The 18,910-nt window shown below is 40.7% G+C and overlaps 1 protein-coding gene across 3 annotated transcripts in view; it reads right to left on the bottom strand.

The window, feature by feature from the left end:
* Positions 1-220: 220 nt before the first annotated feature.
* KCNJ3 (potassium inwardly rectifying channel subfamily J member 3) overlaps positions 221-18,910 on the bottom strand; it is a 114,762-nt gene continuing 96,072 nt past the window's right edge. For all 3 annotated transcript variants that reach the window (XM_081007783.1, XM_081007782.1, XM_081007781.1), the window contains one exon: positions 221-1,003. In XM_081007783.1, the coding sequence (XP_080863909.1) occupies positions 411-1,003 (593 nt within the window). In that variant the 3' untranslated portion in view covers positions 221-410. The remainder of the gene's footprint in view (positions 1,004-18,910) is intronic.

Below are 18,910 nucleotides of genomic sequence, written 5' to 3'. Positions count from 1 at the left end.
CTGTTAGTAACCCACTTGGATGTTTTATCTACTACTTAACGCTTAAGAAATATAGGAGAATAACACCCCATTTACACTCCCCGCCCATAATATACAGTATAAATATAGTAAGAACCATGCCATAAAACTATATGCAAAATTTGCACACTATTATTGCATGCTTGTGGTGATATTACATGCCGATTAATATTAGCTTGTTAGCTTTCATATGGTCCTATACTGAAGTTCATGTATTTTATTGTATAATTCAACAAGAGTCCTTAATTTGGGGGAATACAGTTGTCCTAGAGTGCATGTAACTCTTAAGGAAAACCAGTCATCAAATGCAAATTTCAACGTGTTTGCTTTCCTGCTCAATTGGATTGAATGGCAATTCAAACTTGAAATAATACCTAATATGTCTGTTCATGTTATGTAAACCGATCAGAATTCATTTTCCTCAGTTTTGGGGGGAGGTTTCCTTCCATTCTACCTCCTCCTCCTCCTCCGGATAATCTTTGAAGTTTCGGTGGCAAGTCTGCCATAGACTGGCTCATAGGATCTGACAACATTTTTGTGGTTTTAGATACCAGTTTCTCTTCTGAGTTGCCAGGGACAGAACTTATTCGCTGGAGTTTCAAAGGTAGGTCCCCCATGCTGTAGGCTTTTTCCGAAGTGGTAGAACTCATCCTCAGCAGTTTTTTAGGAAAGTCATCCCTTCCAGTCATTTTCTGCAGTTTTGACGGTAGCTTTGTACCAATGTCATCTATGCCATCTAGACATTCTACAGAATTATTTCTTTCTTTACTGTTACTTACAGCTGGTGCTATTAATGGGGAGGACATAAGGAGCATTTCTTCCTGTTCTTTCACACTGTAAGGTGCTGTAGGGACTTCAAACGTTGCATGGAACTGGGAATAGTCTACTTTGAAGAATCCTTCCTCTAAGGAAATAACAGGGAAGAAACGATGGCCCCAAAGAACTTCATCTTCTGTGTAGGATGTTCTGGCTTGACAAGTCATCCCTACAAGTTCAAAGGCAAACAAGAGCTTGGTCAGAAACTTGAAAATAAAATGATTTGGTTCATATTTAATCCACTAGGTCTATTTACGACAGTGGAACATGGCAATGATTCACATGATAGAAACACCACATGAAACTAGCTTCCACATATAACAGAGCAGCTTGTCATGAGGATTCAAGGCATGGTGCAGACTTCATCAATTGCTGCCCCATAAATGCATAAATATTAATCACAATAAGAATATATTATTAATGCACAGCTGGCATATGGCACTGTACTTCTTGGAGACTCAGTTCATGCAGTAATGTGCTGAAATCAGAATTACTGAATTACCTAGAATTGAAAATTGATCAAAAACAAAGAAGTCACATACTTATTGAAAGAAGAGGAGAGTCACATACTTATTATATGAAAGGAGAGGAGAGTCATACTTTGGTTAGAATTCCAATCAGCGGTAGAAAGAGAGATATGAAAGCCAGGAGCAAAATGGCACCTTGAACCTAGATTATGGATGCAACAACAGAATTTCTAGGGGCACTTTTTTACAAGAATTCAAAGCTGAAAATGAATCAACTGCGGCTAAAATATTATGTTCATTTTCCACATGATCTGATCCTTCCCCCGCGGGTGGCGCTGTGGTCTAAACCACAGAGCTTAGAGCTTGCCGAAGGTTGGCGGTTCAAATCCCCGCAATGGGGTGAGCTCCCGTTGCTCGGTCCCTGCTTCTGCCAACCTAGCAGTTCGAAAGCACGCCAAAAAAGTGCAAGTAGATAAATATGTACCACTCCGGCGGAAAGGTTAACAGTATTTCCATGTGCTGCTCTGGTTTCGCCAGAAGCAGCTCAGTCATGCTGGCCACATGACCTGGAAAAACTGTCTGCAGACAAACGCCGGCTCCCTCGGCTAGTAAAGCGAGATGAGCGCCCCAACTCTAGAGTTGCCCATGACTGGACTTAACGGGCAGCATCCTCCCTGACAGTAGCCAAACATGGCTACTGTAGTCCCAACCATGGGACATTTTGGGAACACAACTAGGCTGGCACAAGAGCTGCTCAAATCACTTTGTATACAAGCTTGGTAAAGAAAATGTTACAAAATGACTGCTGGGGAAGACCTACTGTTCACCTAAGAAAACCCATCACTTGGGGAGGAAAGATACATGCATGCAATTATATGCAAGTGGGATTTTTTGTAATTATTTTCCAAATGAATATAAATTATATCAAAGCCCAGTTTTTCGCCCACTCTTAAATTTTGTTTATGAAATTATCACATAAAAGAACAACATAGCACAACAGGTTGGGTAGAAATTAATTTTAGACACAGAGCAATTACTCTGAGTAGTAATTACTCTGAACCTAGGGCTTGCCGATCGGAAGGTCAGTGGTTCGAATCCCCGCGACAGGCTGAGCTCCTGTTGCTCAGTCCCTGCTCCTGCCAACCAAGCAATTTGAAAGCATGTCAAAGTGCAAGTAAATAAATAGGTGCAAGTAAATAAATCCTGCGGGAAGGTAAATCTGGTTTGCCAGAAGCGGCTTAGTCATGCTGGCCACATGACCCGGAAGCTGTACACCGGCTCCCTTGGCCAATAAAGTGAGATGAGCACCGCAACCCCAGAGTCGTTCGCGACTGGTCCTAACGGTCAGGGGTCCCTTTACCTTTACCTTTTAGTCTTGCCAAGCCAGGTCCTTTATTTGCTGCTGTTCATTAGTTATAGCTACATTGGATTTGGGCTATTATGCCAACAAGAGGACCATCAGCTCCAGCCTCTCTAGATCTGCATTCAGCTAGAAATCTCATTACTAAAGGTTTGCTATAAAATGAATGAGTGGAAAATGACCACCACATCGTTAGATATTAGGTACAAGCTTGCAGTTTAGATGTAAGAAAACAGTGAGATAAAGCTGGAGTGGATTAAAAGTGAGAAGGCACTTTCATTGATGCTGTTCATAAAAGAAGGAAACCACATACTATCTGTCTCTAAGGAGTAACAAATAATTCCTAAGTCATTCAAGTAGTTAGTGATCCTATTTACGGTAATCGTTTTAGTAATGGATTTGTTTGTGGCAGAGTGTTAGGGCATGTGCAACCCTCTGCAATTGTCAAAATCCTGAGGCTCTGGCTGCATAATGATTTGGCGCCTGCAGCCAAGGAACTAGCTAGTTCATTTCATGAGTACAGTGGTACCTCAGGTTAAGAACTTAATTCATTCTGGAGGTCCGTTCTTAACCTGAAACTGTTCTTAACCTGAGGTACCACTTTAACTAATGGGGCCTCCTGCTGCTGTCGCCACATGATTTCTGTTCTCAGCCTGAAGCAAAGTTCTTAACCCGTGGTACTATTTCTGGGCTAGCAGAGTCTGTAACCTGAAGCATCTGTAACCTGAAGCGTCTGTAACCCGAGGTACCACTGTATGTAAAAGTAGAACTGTGAGCTCTCCCCCCAACAGGTTGCTGTTGTCTCCCCTTCAGGTTATCCAGCCACAATGCTGCTGTGACTTTGAAAGCAACTACTGACAAAACCCTGTTCAGATGAGTAAAGCTAACAACCTGATGCTCTATGGCCCAGAGTCCCCAGCTTGCCAATCCTCCCTTTTGCCTGTCCACTTCCTTCATGCCAACAGTGCACAGTCCTGCTTGTTCCTAGGCTCTGCTTTCAGCCCTCTTTGCCTCACTTTTTTTAAATATAGCTTGCCTGTCATTTCATCAGACACCTATTTCAGTCCCCTCATAGCACCAAGCTCTTTCTGATGTTAGGGCCAGGGAAAATTTTTTGGCCTGAGCATTATCTTAGTGCATCTGTAGTATTCCAGGGGCCACAAGGTAGTGGTGGGCAGGCCAGAGGCAAAAACTGGGTGGCAAAATGGTTGTGACTCTTACCTTTCTATATTTCCAGCCCTGCAAAAGTCAGAGGTGCATATGCATATACCTCTCTAATCCAGGAAACCAAGAGGCATTATCACAATTCATCCCACACCCAGGCCAGTCACAAGATTGCTCGCCCATACCTTAAGTGATTTCAGCTATTCTCAAAGCACCTACCTATCTCCTATTTCCATGTCTCCTCTGTGAAGTTTCTGATACGTTTGCTTCCTGGAAAGTTTAACACTGAATGCCTGGACTAAGTTGAACAGTTCAGCTCACAAACATTCCATGGGTTTCATCACCACAAGCAAAATACAAGCAGTTATTAGAAATAAAACCAACCAAGGCCACAATATTCCTGTGAGGCCAAGTATAAATTCACCTTACTTCTGTTTTTTGGCTAATGCCAAACAAGGGTAGAACTGAGATGTCTCAGTGTTTAAGGTAAAGGTAAAGGCACCCCTGCCCGTACGGGCCAGTCGTGTCCGACTCTAGGGTTGCGTGCTCATCTCGCTCTAGAGGCCGTGAGCCGGCGCCGTCCGAAGACACTTCCAGGTCACGTGGCCAGCATGACGAAGCTGCAGCTGGTGAGCCAGCACCAGCGCAGCACACGGAAATGCCGTTTACCTTCCTACTATAAAGCGGTCCCTATTTATCTACTTGCACTTAAGAGTGCTTTCGAACTGCTAGGCGGGCAGGAGCAGGGACTGAGCAACGGGAGCTCACCCCGTCACGGGGATTTGAACTGCCAACCTTCTGATCAGCAAGTCCTAGGCTCTGTGGTTTAACCCACAGCGCCACCCGCGTCCCATGTCTCAGTGTTTAGTTTGCTGGTTATTCTGTATGACTGGTCATTGATCGAGTAAAATCTGAGAAGAACTTGAACATAATTACCCTCCCCTCCTTGAACTAAAAGAAAAAGAGAGAAAAGAGAATAGGGGAAAAACTGATTCCAGATTGTATCTCCAATTATTAGATCATTTCCCTTTCTGTTGCATTACACTTCCCCCCCCCCCCAAATGCTTTAAGATGTACTACCATCAATGTGAGTTTTTCACTTTAGTATGCCAAGAAGCAAAAGCTATTGACTGTGATCCAGTTTGCATGTAATGCTAAGCCAAACCATGGCTTAAATGAGTATGAGGTTACTCAACGCAGAAATTGTAGCCACTTAGCTCCGCCCTTGGTCCTGATATCCAGAGCGAAGCCATAGATTGGCTTAGCATTAGATTTGAAGCTGGGCTTGTGATTTATCTCGCTCCAAATAAACCACAAGAAGACAAACCACAACTCCAGGTTTGGCTATAACACCTTAGCCCTAGGGAGCACGAAAGCCGCAGGGCTGGGAAAGGATTGAAGCCGCTACAATTTCTGCTATGAGTAAATGCACAACCATTCACCTTAGTTACATGTGAGCTGTACCACCACGTACAGTGGTACCTCGGGTTAAGTACTTAATCTGTTCCAGAGGTCCGTTCTTAACCTGAAACTGTTCTTAACCTGAAGCACCACTTTAGCTAATGGGGCCTCCTGCTGCCGCCGGAGCACGATTTCTGTTCTCATCTTGAAGCAAAGTTCTTAACCCGAGGTAATATTTCTGGGTTAGCGGAGTCTGTAACCTGAAGCGTATGTAACCTGAAGCGTATGTAACCCGAGGTACCACTGTATTGTATCCCCATTGTTCCTGTGCTGCTCTTCATGCATGCATGCTACAGATGGGCTAAAAGCAGCACAGAAGGAAAATGAGAAATAACGATCAGCAAGTAAAAATATATAGCTGCAAAAAAGGCATTTTAGTGCAAAAAAACTAGGTACTGAATGATTCATGCTGATTCTACAGCATTCCCCCAAATAATCCTAAAGTAATTCCCAAATCTATGTAGAGCTACTTATTAAGGATGGATAACACCCTTAAAGGGACGCAGGTGTCGTTGTGGTTGGCGATTCTAATCCCTGCAACAGGGTGAGCTACTGTTGCTCGGTCCCAGCTCCTGCCAACCTAGCAGTTCGAAAGCACACCCAAAAGTGCAAGTAGTTTAATAAGTACCGCTCCGGCGGGAAGGTAAACGGTGTTTCCGTGCGCTGCTCTGGTGTCGCTGTTCTGTTGCACCAGAAGCGGCTTAGTCATGCTGGCCACATGACCCAGAAAAACTATCTGCGGAGCGGACAAACGCCGGCTCCCTTGTCCTGTAAAGCGAGATGAGCGCCGCAACCCCAGAGTTGTTCGCAGCTGGACTTAACTGTCAGGGTCCCTTTACCTTTACCTAACACCATTAAACAGGTGCCCAAACAAACTGTGAAAGAGAAAGTATATTTCAAGACTTCCAGAGAAGAGATTTAAGGAAAGTGAAGTTACAGGAAAGAAAGGAGGTCATATGTGTGTGTGTGTGTGTGTGTGTGTGTGTGTCTGTGTGTATACACACACCATTTCTTAGCAAACTTTGCTCAGATTTCCCTTAGAAATTAGTCATGACAAAATGCAAAACACTCCAAGAAGAAAGTAAGTAGTGAATATGAGAAAAACGAAATCAAATTTTGACACACAAAGGGGCTTATTCATTGCTAGTTCCTTCTATCTCAAGCAAAAAAACCAGTCTTCTAAAACACTGTAATTGTATGCATTTTTTTTCACTTACAAAAAACCCCTTTAATTATTTAAATTAGGTGTGTATGATACACTTTTAGAGTAAACCTTGAAGGTGGAAATCTTTTTGCTTCAGAATATCACAGAGAAAAGAGCTATGTTAGAGCCTCAGAGAAAACAATTTTCAGGGAGAAGACTCAACCACAGCAGGCAGCTGGAAGTGGCATAAAGTACTAAATGATCTGCTCACCAGTAAAAGGGGCTGACTAGAGAAATGTGTTAAGGCTAGAATTAGAGCGCTATTTAAATCAACAACCTATTAAACTAATCATTCCAAGGCATTCTGATTCGTTACACCTTATTGGGAGGGGGGGGAATGACATTTATGTCACACTGCTTTAGGCAACAATTAAGTGTTTGTCTTCAAACTTGAGTGTACTGTCATGACTAAGGGATGCACTGCTTTTTACGGTCTAAGCTTTCATTAATGCAATTTTGCATGATATCTGGAGCTTCAGTTATCTTAGAGAAGGTAGTATGAAAGAAGCATGCTGTTGCAATTGTATGCAGGCTATGTATAATTGCATTTCTTGGTGAAGCTTTCCCCTCCCACCACAAAAGAGTGTCCTTGGAGCAGTTTTTGTATTTTGCTGTGAAAGGGAAATGATGGCTCTTCACAAAGGCTTCTCCTGCACTATCAAGTTGTTATTATATAACATGATTTTGTGACAAATGTGATGTGACAGCAGGGCTCAACTTGTTTGGGAAAGGGAATCGGCATTATTATTTTTATATGTGCATTAGGATTGTCTGATAATACTTTCCAATTTAAATGGTATCTGCAGCATGATACACAATTCTAGCACTGCATTCATAGAAAGGAGTTGCATAATTATCTCTGTGTTGCTGTTAATGCAGACAGCTTCCTTCACTGTTGCTGAGCTATATAGTTGCTGCAACCCTGCAAACTGAAGCAGGCCGCAAAATAAATCGACGTCTTCCTTGGTACACCGTGTTGCCTTTTAGGGGCAATTGGATTCGATTCCAGCTCCTGGGAAGGCTCAGTAAACATTTACACAAGTTTTGCTAGTGGTTTTCCTTTGACTAAACTTAAGTTCACAAGAGGTCTTAGTGACAATTGGGTGTTGAGAGACACCATGCCCATTTATCATCCTTCTTCGTATCACAGATGTGGAACCTGGGGTCTTCTATGCTTCGTGTTCAATAGACCATAATAAACGAAGGGTGAAAGAGATTCTACGAGTTGTATGCAGTTGTTAAGAAGACCTTCCCTGGACAGACTGGCTTAACATTATGTGAACCTTAATATTAGTATTGGCTTTGCAAGAAAGTCATGTAATTAGAAGTGTTTTAGAAATGTACAAGTATATGGAAGCACCAGTTAGGGTAATTGAGTATATGAGGAGTACAAGGTCCAAACTCTAGCCCAGTGGTGGGGAACTGCTCCCCAGAGACCACACACCTCACAGCTATGTTCCACACTATCCATGAATGCCTGGTTGGAATGTGTCATTGAACTGTGGTAATGCTTCTCGCTTGCATGGATGAAGTGATGTGAAAATGTGTAGAAGCCTCTGACCTTTGCATGGCTACTATACAAAGAGTCACATCCATTGATCTGTCCACTTTTGCCCCTCAGCAACATTGGTATGCGGCATTTGGAAGTTTTGTCACAAGGGAATGCAGCCCTCAGACTTAAAAGTTCCCCAGTGATGCTCTAGCTTCTCAGCTTTTAGGAATGTTATACAGTGGTACCTCGCAAGACGAAAAACTCGCTAGACGAAAGGGTTTTTTTGTTTTTTGAGCTGCTTTGCAAGACGATTTTTGCTATGGGCTTGCTTCGCAAGACGGAAACGTATTGCAAGTTTGTTTCCTTTCTCTTAACACCGTTAATACAGTTGCGACTTGACTTCAAGGAGCAACTCATAGAACGCGGTGTGGTAGCCTTTGTGAGGTTTTTAAAGACTTTGGTGATTTTTGAAGCTTTTCCAAAACTTTCCCGACACCATGCTTCGCAAGACGAAAAAAATCGCAAGACGACAAAACTCGCGGAACGAATTAATTTCGTCTTGCGAGGCACCACTGTACTTGGTCATCCTGGACCAAAGGAGTATGTTGGGGCTTATACAATCGAAGCACAGCCCCTTTGCCAGTGGAGCCCAGCATCCGAACACCACGAGCCCCAGCAGTGCAGATTGCTGTCTAAATAAATTATTTGAAAGTAATCCCACTTGTTTCCATGAACCTTTCTTTTGAGTAAGTTCTACGACAATAACTGAAAATGCTCTCCTTGGGATAACGGAGCTCTTAACAAATATATACAATTTCAGTAACAGTGTAAATTCTATGCAATGGGTCTATGCAGCAAAGAATGCCTACTTGGTATGGATTTACACTTTTAGCTAGTCTCCCTGAAACATCTGCATACCTGTTACTGTGGAAAGCTATGGACAGTAATGCATAATTATTAGGATCAACATAAGATTGCCTATTAGTGGCAAAAAGGTGTATTTGTTGCAGTTGCTGCTGCAAGGAGCGTACAAGATGCAATCCAACTGTCTTAGAGACTACACTCTGGATTTGTGTAGGGTTGACTCCAAAGCCTTTCCTTCTCTCAGCAAGGCAGAGTATTCCTTCTCCCAGATGGGCTACCTTCCCAGGTTGACAAGCCCCATGTGTCCTCCACTTCCCTCTACAGCACAAGCAGAAACTGCCTTCTTGACTGTAAGACCCAATATTAGTCTTGTCCACTCAATCCACCAGAACCTGTAATCAACTTGTAACCAATTTAGCTATGTAGACTGCATCCACATTCTTCATACTTTAATTTCTGAAATTGCAGTGTTAACAAATAGGAAATAACATTTCACAAATACCTCCTTTAAAAAAATATGGGGGAAAACGCCTGTTTTATGGGGACCAGGTCTCGGATAGGTGAATCTAAGATATGGAAAATGTCCTTTTAAAACATTTTAGAAATTTTTCTGGTAGGCTTTTAAATATATTGCTGCCTTAAACTTTTCTCATACCCCTTCAGTGTTTTATTGCTTTTAATTATCCCTTTTTCTGTTTACTGTAATAAATATGTTTACTCTACTTTGGGCAACCAGCTAACGCTATTCATCTAACTTCAGCTTTATTGCTTTATAAGCTAGACAAATTTAGTTTTGCAAATACATTTTACAAAGCAAAGTGATAATAATAGCACATGCTATTCTCATAAAATTGTGATAAAAGGTATATAGGAACATCACTGTGTAAACAGCCTCATTTCAAAACATTTTCAGAGTTTGTCCTGAAGCCCTGCAATGCACACAGAGCTCCCGACATGGTCTTTTCACAATCTGGATGTCAGAAAGAAGGTGCCCAAAATGGTATGGGATATTCATAACTATTTAAACCATTCAGGAAGTCATACATATTTAAATAATACAGGAAATTCTAGCATGATTCATGTCTCTGAAATGAAAAGGTGACACTATTCAATCAAGTTATTCTGGAATAGATATGTGTATGAAGGTCTCATGTGTATATGGTCTCAAGTAAACTGTTTTAAGACCTGCGCATTTGTTTATGATTATTATTATTATTTTTAAGGTAAGCTACTATTCTGGCCCCAATGTTGGAGTGTTCAAAATGAAACGCTGAGCTAAAAGCAACAGTGAAATCAAGTCAGCTTTAAAGACTAGTGCACAATGAAGTAAGGCCTAATGAGCTCCATGTTGCTGACTTCTGAGTAACCATGGTTTCAATTGCACCACACAACCAGCAGATAGAACAAATATACTCCCCACCCCATATACCACAATACAACATAATATTCAAATGCTTTAAGTCACCAGTGGAAAAAGCAGGGAAAGGGGAATAGTCAGAGTTCATTTGGAGGAGAGTTTTGAGGCACAGCACCACAATGGACAACTGCTTAGACGTAAGATATTGCAAACTGAATTCTGTGAAAGTAATTCATGTATTATAACACTAAAACTTGTTAGTCGCTTTATCTTGCTCAAGGCAACCTAAAGTGACTTACAACCAAACCCGGATACATTAAAACCAAGGGAAGGAAACTATCCCAGTACATTAAAAACACCTGGCCCACTTCAAAAAGGCCATAAAGCCCAAGGCCTGGTTATAGAGGAAAGTTTTTGCCTGGCACCTAAAGGTGATGGTGCTAGGTGAGACTCTATGGTGAGAACATTCCACAAATGGGGAACCACAACAGAAAGGTCTGTTCTTGTGGGTGTATTTAGTGAGTGGTTGTCATGTCCAACTCACATCTCGATTGTGTTACTGCAATGCACTCTGTGTGGGGCTGCCTTTGAGAAGTGCTTAGAAACTTCAGATGGTGCAGAATACTGTGGCAAGATGGGAGGTGGTTATCAGGAGGAGCTGCAGGGTTATCGTTTTTGGTAGTAATCACACATGACCTTTAGCATCTAGCATCAATCCAATTTTGCCTTAACTGCTGGTCACTTGCACCTCTGCTACCTAGCACTGTCTGAATGTTTTCTGTTCATACAAGTGATGTCATTCTCTGTCAGCTTGATTTGGGCTACACAGATACACTTCTCAAAACGATTTCACTAGTGTGCCAGATGTCACCTTTTCTCATTTGGAATTATACTTTTTATTGGACTTTTTCTTTGACAAAATGTTCAGTTTAAAAGCTAATAATAACTATTATGGTGATTATAATGACATAATGCTACTCAACATTTGTAAGGGCCTGTTGTACAGAATAACAATATATTCTCTCTAATTTACCATGCCATTGTCTTAAGTACTGGCTTTCTTTACTGTATTAGGGAACTAAACCGGATGATTAATGTTCATCTCCTTTTTGTATGTTCTTTTATTTTCTGTAGATTCTTTTTAACAAGGAAGAAAAGAATTGGTTCATTACGAAGTTATGGTGACAGACACTTTTTCTTGCTTTCATTAAGTTAATGGCCCTATTAAGATTTAACAGAGTCTATATACTAATAATGTCTATCCCCGAACACATTCTAATTGCACTTAGGAAGACAAGTTTTGTTGCAAGCTATATGTTTACATTAACAATCATCCGATGCACAGCTTTATGAAAGTTATCTTAATTTTATGTGCTACTTCCCATGTTGACATATGCGCTAGCAATTCAGACTGAGTTTTAATAGCATATGAGAAGACAACTGCACAAACCATTTTCTGTATAGCGATATCTATGTTTAAATAGGTGTTAGGTTGTTGGTCGAGGAAAAACAAAAAAGAGGCAGGGAGAGAAAGGAATTGGCTTATAGTAAATACTCTTAAAAGGAGATTAGGGTTGGAGGGATGCACACTATAAGGTTAAAAAAAAAACCCACCTCTCTCTTTTCCCTGCAATATATAGGGATGTTTCCGATTGACAAGCCGAAGAGCAGGGGTCCTTAATAGGGATGTTTCAGAAGAAGAAAAAGGGAAAGCAACAGCTATTCCTTTTCCTATTTTCCATACTTCTTCTACTCTTTATGTCAGAGATAACCAACATGGGGCCCTTCTGATGTGGGTGGGAACTATAACTGAAGAGCAGCTGGAGAGCACCATGTTGGCTACCCCTGCTGCCTTTTTCAGACTTGCTGGAGGCATGAACAGGAACATGCCTGTTAAGAGTCTGGAGAAACACAGTAAAATTTTATTTTAGTTTTTTAAAAAATGTATTTATATCTATGTCACTCTTCCATATGAAACCAAAGTTGGAATATTTTGTTAAGGATCCTCTTTGCAGCCTGTGAGCTTCATGGCTCAGCCAGGATTTGAACAGGAGTCTCCCAGATCATAGTCCAACACTCTAACCACTACACCACACTGATCACAACTGAAACGAAAATATGACCTAGAATACTGACAAATTCTTTGTTACATTCATAAATAGAAGTAATGGCATTTTAGGTTTCACTTTTTGTTTCTAGATTACCATTTTTTACATGAGGACCCTAGAAGTTATTCTTTTTCTGTCTTTTGTTTTATTGTTGACAAGCATTTTTCCTACTGAAAAGGCAAAGCTGTCAACATTTCCCCTTTTTTAAGGGAAATTCCCTTATTCCGAATAGGATTCCTTGCAAGAAAAGGGAAAAGCTGACTGCTATGAAAAGGGCATCCAAATTGCCAACATATAAATGATTAAATACAAATTATTGCATGCAATGAGGTAGAACTTTTGGCTTCAGAACAGAAGATCTATGACTATGCACAAGGCTAAAACACAAATGTAATTGCTTTAGCCTCAGCTAAGATAGGAGACTATTTAAGCTTTCATCTTAGCTAATGAAGAAGTGCAGCATTTTAATCCCAGGAGCACGAGAATGCCTCAGAAAGGCTGAGTTGCACAACTATTTCAAGCCAGCTTTTATGTCACATTACCTAATTAGTGTATGCTGGTTTGCTACCCCAAGTACTCCCCACATTACAAATACCTACACTTTTTGAACATGCTGGGTTTCTCTGAGTCTGCAGGAACAGTTTAGATTCTGCCATTCTGCTTTTGACTAACACTGAGTGGACTAGAATGAAATTCATAATGCTTATTGTCCACAGGCTTATTTCTCACTTCTAGTAAAACGAAGCATGACTATGATTCCTTTTCACATGGAAACACATGACATGATCCCTGTGTATTGTCAGAAATGAGCTGCCATTTGGTGTTACGTTACGCTTCCATGGCAGCCATTCTGTGAAATGCCATCTCCCACAGCAACATTTTGTGACGTGTTATGTCCCTATGGCAGCCATTTTGAGAGTGGCACTTGCAGCACTTTCGCAAAAATTCCAAATGTGCCTAGTGGCAGTAAAATGCTGGTGACTGCAGTATCAGATCGTTGTTGCTGTTGTGTTATTACTTTAAGCTAAAGGAATTGATGCTTTCCCATTCATACCAACCCCTGAATAGGAAGAGAAATGAGTCCCATCTTTGCAGCATACACTGGTGGTTTGAACTACTAAGGTCAGCAGTATATAATTAGGGCAGTTTGAAATTGTGGTGTTTGGCTCTGACTCATACTGGGTTCATTCAGCCAACCCGTTGTCTCCTGCTCCCAACCAAGTTTACTCTTGACGGTGATGGGGAAATGGCAGTGGAGATGGCTGGGCAGTCCTTACAGACTGCATCCTGAATGCATGCTTCAAGTGTCCTTCGCTGCTACAAAAGAAGGGAGTTTCAGTTTTCAATGCCCCCCTGCTTCAATTTATTGAACTGTAAAAAAGAGCAAATTTCAAGGAGAACTGAGCAGTTTACCCATGACTAGCTGGGGCCAACTTTCAAATTCCAGACAGTATTGTTTGAAAATCATGAAAAACCCTTTCAGAAAATGTTATTTTAAGGAACGTTTACAGAGCACACATGCAACAACTTCCCTTTCTACTTGTAGTAAAACTGGTGCATAGCCCAAAAGGACAGGCAGATGCCACAGTTGCCTTATACCACATGCTGTTTCTGTTATGTCAGCACTTGTCATCCTGTGCAAAATGACAGTTATATATAACTTTGTACATTGGGATGCCAAAGTATATTACGTTCTGTTTCCAGTTATGTCTGAGCATGTTCAATATGACCACTGAATGTTGGCTGACTGGTAGAAGGCTGGATTGGAAAGCAAGGGAGAATGTACTTTTTATTGCCTTGTTTTTAACATAGAATTATTATTATTTTTTACTGACAATCTTAATGTACTGGTATATTTTATACTCTGTTTCAAAATGTTATACACAGTTAAATGGTTTAAAAATTTTGTTAAATAAAATAAAATCGTAGGAAGAGTCTGTGGCTGACAGGCTGGAATCTTGAACTGAAACATTCCATTTTGTCATGCTTTTCTGTAGAACCCACTTGTAAACCATTATAAGGAAATAAAATCTTGAAAATCTTGAGGTACCAATATGACACTGGAGGGAAATTCCTGGCACCAGGTTTACAATATTTTCTGACTGATGTTATATTTAGAAGCAAAGATTATGGTCATTGTTGGATACTGACTTTTATGCTACAGCTCTAAAATGTATTTCGGTTGCTCCCATAAGTAAAAGTGTCTCGAGTATTTTGAACATATATAATTGACATAGTATGTCAAACACGGAATCCATTTACACAGTTCTATGAGAAAACAGCAGTGTATGTATGTATGTATGTTGTTATAAACAAATAAATATAATAATTTTATTATTTATACCCTGCCCATCTGGCCGGGTTTTCCAAGCCACTCTAGGAGGCTACCAACAGAGGACTAAAAACAGAATTAAAACTTCAAGCATTAAAAACATCCCTAAACAGTTAAGAGATGCAATGGAAATGTATTTTCTTACTAATAAGAAGTGGGAGAAATATATTTGAATACAGTGGTACCTCGGGTTAGGAACTTAATTTGTTCTGGAGGTCCATTCTTAACCTGAAACTGTTCTTAACCTGAAGCACCACTCTAGCTAATGGGGCCTCCCGCTGCCAGAGCACGATTTCTGTTCTGATCCTGAAGCAAAGTTCTTAACCCGAGGTACTATTTCTGGGTTAGCAGAGTCTGTAACTTGAAGCGTATGTAACCTGAAGTGTCTGTAACCCAAAGTACCACTGTATTTCTTTTTCATAACCGAATACTGAAATGCACATAGGATGTTTTCCAAACTATGTCAGACTCAGTTTGAACTCAATTGAGCAAGGTTCTGTAAGTTCATTATTTCAATGGGTGTGTTCTGAGTATCTAACACTGGATATCACCCATGGTTAAACCAGAATTCTCAGTTTGTGAAGGCTTATGCAAAACTTTAAAAAAAATTCAATCTTATGATTTTCAAGGCTCCAGTGTATCCTTTCGGGATTAAAAACAAAAACATGAATGTTGGCATGGTGGTGGTTGCTAATATAAAGTAGATAAGTAATAAGATGAACTCCTGTTGGAATTTACAAACCCTTTCTGCGATATGATAATGAAAAGTCGACAAAGAGAGAGAATGCTTATGTGATAGGAATTTTATGGTTTTAGATATATGGCAACGTTCATAACCACACGTACATAGATCAGCACAGGAAAGCCAACCTGGAACCATTTTGATTCCTAAACTGAGCAAATGTTTCTCTGCATGGTAAAAATGGAAAAGCCTCCCCATTGTCTCTTTCCTCACAAATCCTGTCTCAAGGATATGTCTGTTTGAATAAGGTGTGAGCCTGTGACCTGGCCCAGGAAATAAGTATTTTACCACTACAAAAGAATGGCCAGGCTCCCCAGGCAATCCAATCAAGTAACTTGCCAGACAGGAGATAAACTGTGACAGGAGAAAAACAACATGCAAATGTTCTGTTTTAGACCGCCTTATCTGAGGGGTGGTCTTAGGTTACACCCCTTCTGTGATGTATGCATAATGTTTCTGGGGGTGGTCTTGATCTAGAGGATGGGAATTTCAAAAGTCTTTATAAGCCATTGCACAGCATTTTTGTGGGTCCTCTTCCTCTCCTGCGTGTGAGGGGAGCACCCTGTTGCAACAGATTAATAAAGATCAAGCTTACTAGCTGCTTTGCTTCTCAATATTCTCTGGTTGGCCTCTGTTATTTTCTCCTACCAATAGGGAACCTATGTAAGGACTCTATATGGGCTCTTGGATACCCCATAAGGGAAAAGGGCATATTTTTATTTACAACACTTAATAATCAGGAATTAGGCTTGCGCTGCTTCTGCACTTTCGAGAATGATTTAGTATTTGCTATGAGGCAAATGCCTTTGCTTTTTAACTCAAAAGAAACAGGAGCACAAAAGCAGGAGAAAATCTTTCCGTTTCTCAAATTATTACACATCCTGTAGACAAATGGACAGTGACAATATCTTGGGTTTTTCATTGGGCAAAAGCACTGGGTTGGGTGCCCTAGGAGAGATATAACTGTAATGAATATGTGCTTCATTTATTGTGGTATTAATTCTTTATTCCTGTTAGATATAGTAAAAAGCATCTTGGCTCCATTCTGGACAGCTAATCCTCCTGTTGGCTTTACTTATCTGTCTGTAACCAGTGTTGCAAGAGCTGTGAAAATGCAGATTTCCACAGGCTGTCTAAACTAGCTATGGCTTCTTACAGAGAAGTCTCTTTTCACCTTTAAGTACCCTTTAGTACTGAGCCATTGCACCACTAGCTGATAAGCACTTCCTTTTGAGGGTGTTAATCATTTTTATTTTCATAGCCAAATGTACCAAAAGCATCCAGAAGCTCAGGGTAGTGTGGATAACAATATGACTTCCTTCACATTATCACATGGGGGTAGCCATTTCCCCCCTCGTGCTATCTCTGGAACTAATGTTACATTATTTCGGTCCCCAGTATATAAATAAATATCTAAAATGATTAAATTACTTGTTCAGGCCACCCCCCACAGCTATCATTATTGAGTATGTGGATTGACAACAAGAAAGCTTATTGCCATGGAAACTTTTAGACACAGATGCTGGTTGCAAATAGGATTTCAATAGTCCACCAATGGAAAACCTTGAAAAAACTACATTTTTATAGTATAAGAACTTGTGGACTTTGGTGGTTGTGGGAAAAAATCACATATAAACTGTGTGTTTTCAGGGGTGGGGGTGGGGTGAAGGATCCAGAATGTTTTTATGTAACCTGGTGGGATTTTATTTCCTATGCTTCAGAACTGGATGCCCGACATTCACCACCAATGCCAGCTCAGGAAATATGGATGTCTTCGTTTACATTTGTGTGCCACCATTTCCTTTCCTTATTATTTATTTGCTTTGTTATGCTACTGTACCTTTTGGTTTGTTAGTAATGATCACTATGTTACAAAGCCAAAAATATACATAAATAATTACAAAAAAAGAGAGGGGTGATTACATAATGCCATTTTACAGAGACACTTTCAGCCTCGTTTTTAAAGTATGTAGCAGGAGTGGTGCTTCCTAGCCTGTCAGAGAGGCTTTTGCCTTTAAAGAAGTTAAATGAAACAAAGAAACAAATACTGAGTTCAAATCTCGGGAACCATGGCCCAATAGCATAAATAATCAACACTAATGGTCTGGTTGCACAACATGGCAAGTCAAACTATGGTTTATCAGGACCATGCAAATATGTGGGCTCCTCTTGCTCCACTCCAATACTTTTTACTTCTGTGTTCACCTGTGCTAAGCCAAGGTTTGGTTATAGTGTAATATCCAAGCATGGGCCCATGGTAGCTAAGAATAAACCTTGGCTACAACCCATGGTGCATAACCACGAGTCTGGGTTCAAATGACATGTTAAGTCAAACCTTGGTTTAGCTCAGTGGAGTGCTGGAGTAAAAAAATACTGGGGAAGAGCAAAGTGGCTGTAAGCTCCTCATTTGCAACTATTTGTGAATACGTCCTGGTACGCCATAGTTTGGTGAATGTGCTCTGCATACCAGGCAAAAGGAAAAAGCAAAGCCTTCTGGCGGTTCCCTCACTGCGAGAAGTGAGGTTGCAGGGAACCAGGCAGAGGGCCTTCTCGGTGGTGGCACCCGCCCTGTGGAACACTCTCCCATCAGATGTCAAGGAAATAAACAAGTATCTGACTTTTAGAAGACATCTGAAGGGAGCCTTGTTTAGGGAAGTTTTCCATGTTTGATGTTTTATCGTGTTTTTAAAATTCTGTTAGGAGCTGCCCAGAGGTGGCTATGGAAACCCAGCCAGATGGGCATGGTATAAATAAATTATTATTATTATTATTATTTGATTTTGCTCTGCTCAAGCTTATCACTGTTTTCAAACTTAACTCCAAATATCCAAAAGGAACTTTGTGAAAGCTTAAAAGGCCAAAGCAAGATATTAGTGTTAGATAAACCTATTACCAATATATCTTTACGGATTGAAAAAGTTCAGTTAAAGCTTCTCTTAGGTAATAAATTCAAACAGTGACTTACTACAGCGTTTTTTATATGCTAAATAGTATAATCTGTAATGCAATGTTCAAACTAGGGCTTTGCTGAAGGTTTGCCAGGTTTTTTAACCACTTATTTGCTGGTATCCACTGTCATTGTCTCCCCTCTCTGCAGTTCCAAAGGCAAAATTTCCCCCTTCAAATGACTTCATCTTCTCCCTCCCCCACTGTCATCCCAGCCAAATGAATGAATGGGATGATGTCATGGTGCTATTTCACTGTGGACAAGTGAAGTGAATTAAGAGTGAGGGCAGTTCTTCCTACATCGATTACATGGATGAGCTCAGCCAATCCAATTGCTCTCATTATGCACGGGTGAACGCTTTTGCTCACTTTCCAATGCAATTCCTGAAAAGCTGCCCGAGGGAGGGTGCTGTTTTTTGATGCTGCTGAATATGTTTTGTAAAAAATGGCCCCTTTGAGCTCAGTCCTACTTCTAACTGCCTTGTAATATATTGTTTTTGTACACCGAGATTGGAAAAATAACAGTTCTTGAGTTGCGACAACAGTGTTATGCTACGCTAGTGCTCAGCAAAATATTAC

The sequence above is a fragment of the Podarcis pityusensis genome (assembly GCF_964106645.2).
Source record: "Podarcis pityusensis genome assembly, chromosome: 1".
Lineage (NCBI taxonomy): Eukaryota > Metazoa > Chordata > Lepidosauria > Squamata > Lacertidae > Podarcis > Podarcis pityusensis.
Note: the sequence above shows the minus strand (reverse complement) of the source record. Positions and strands in the feature narration are given on the sequence as shown.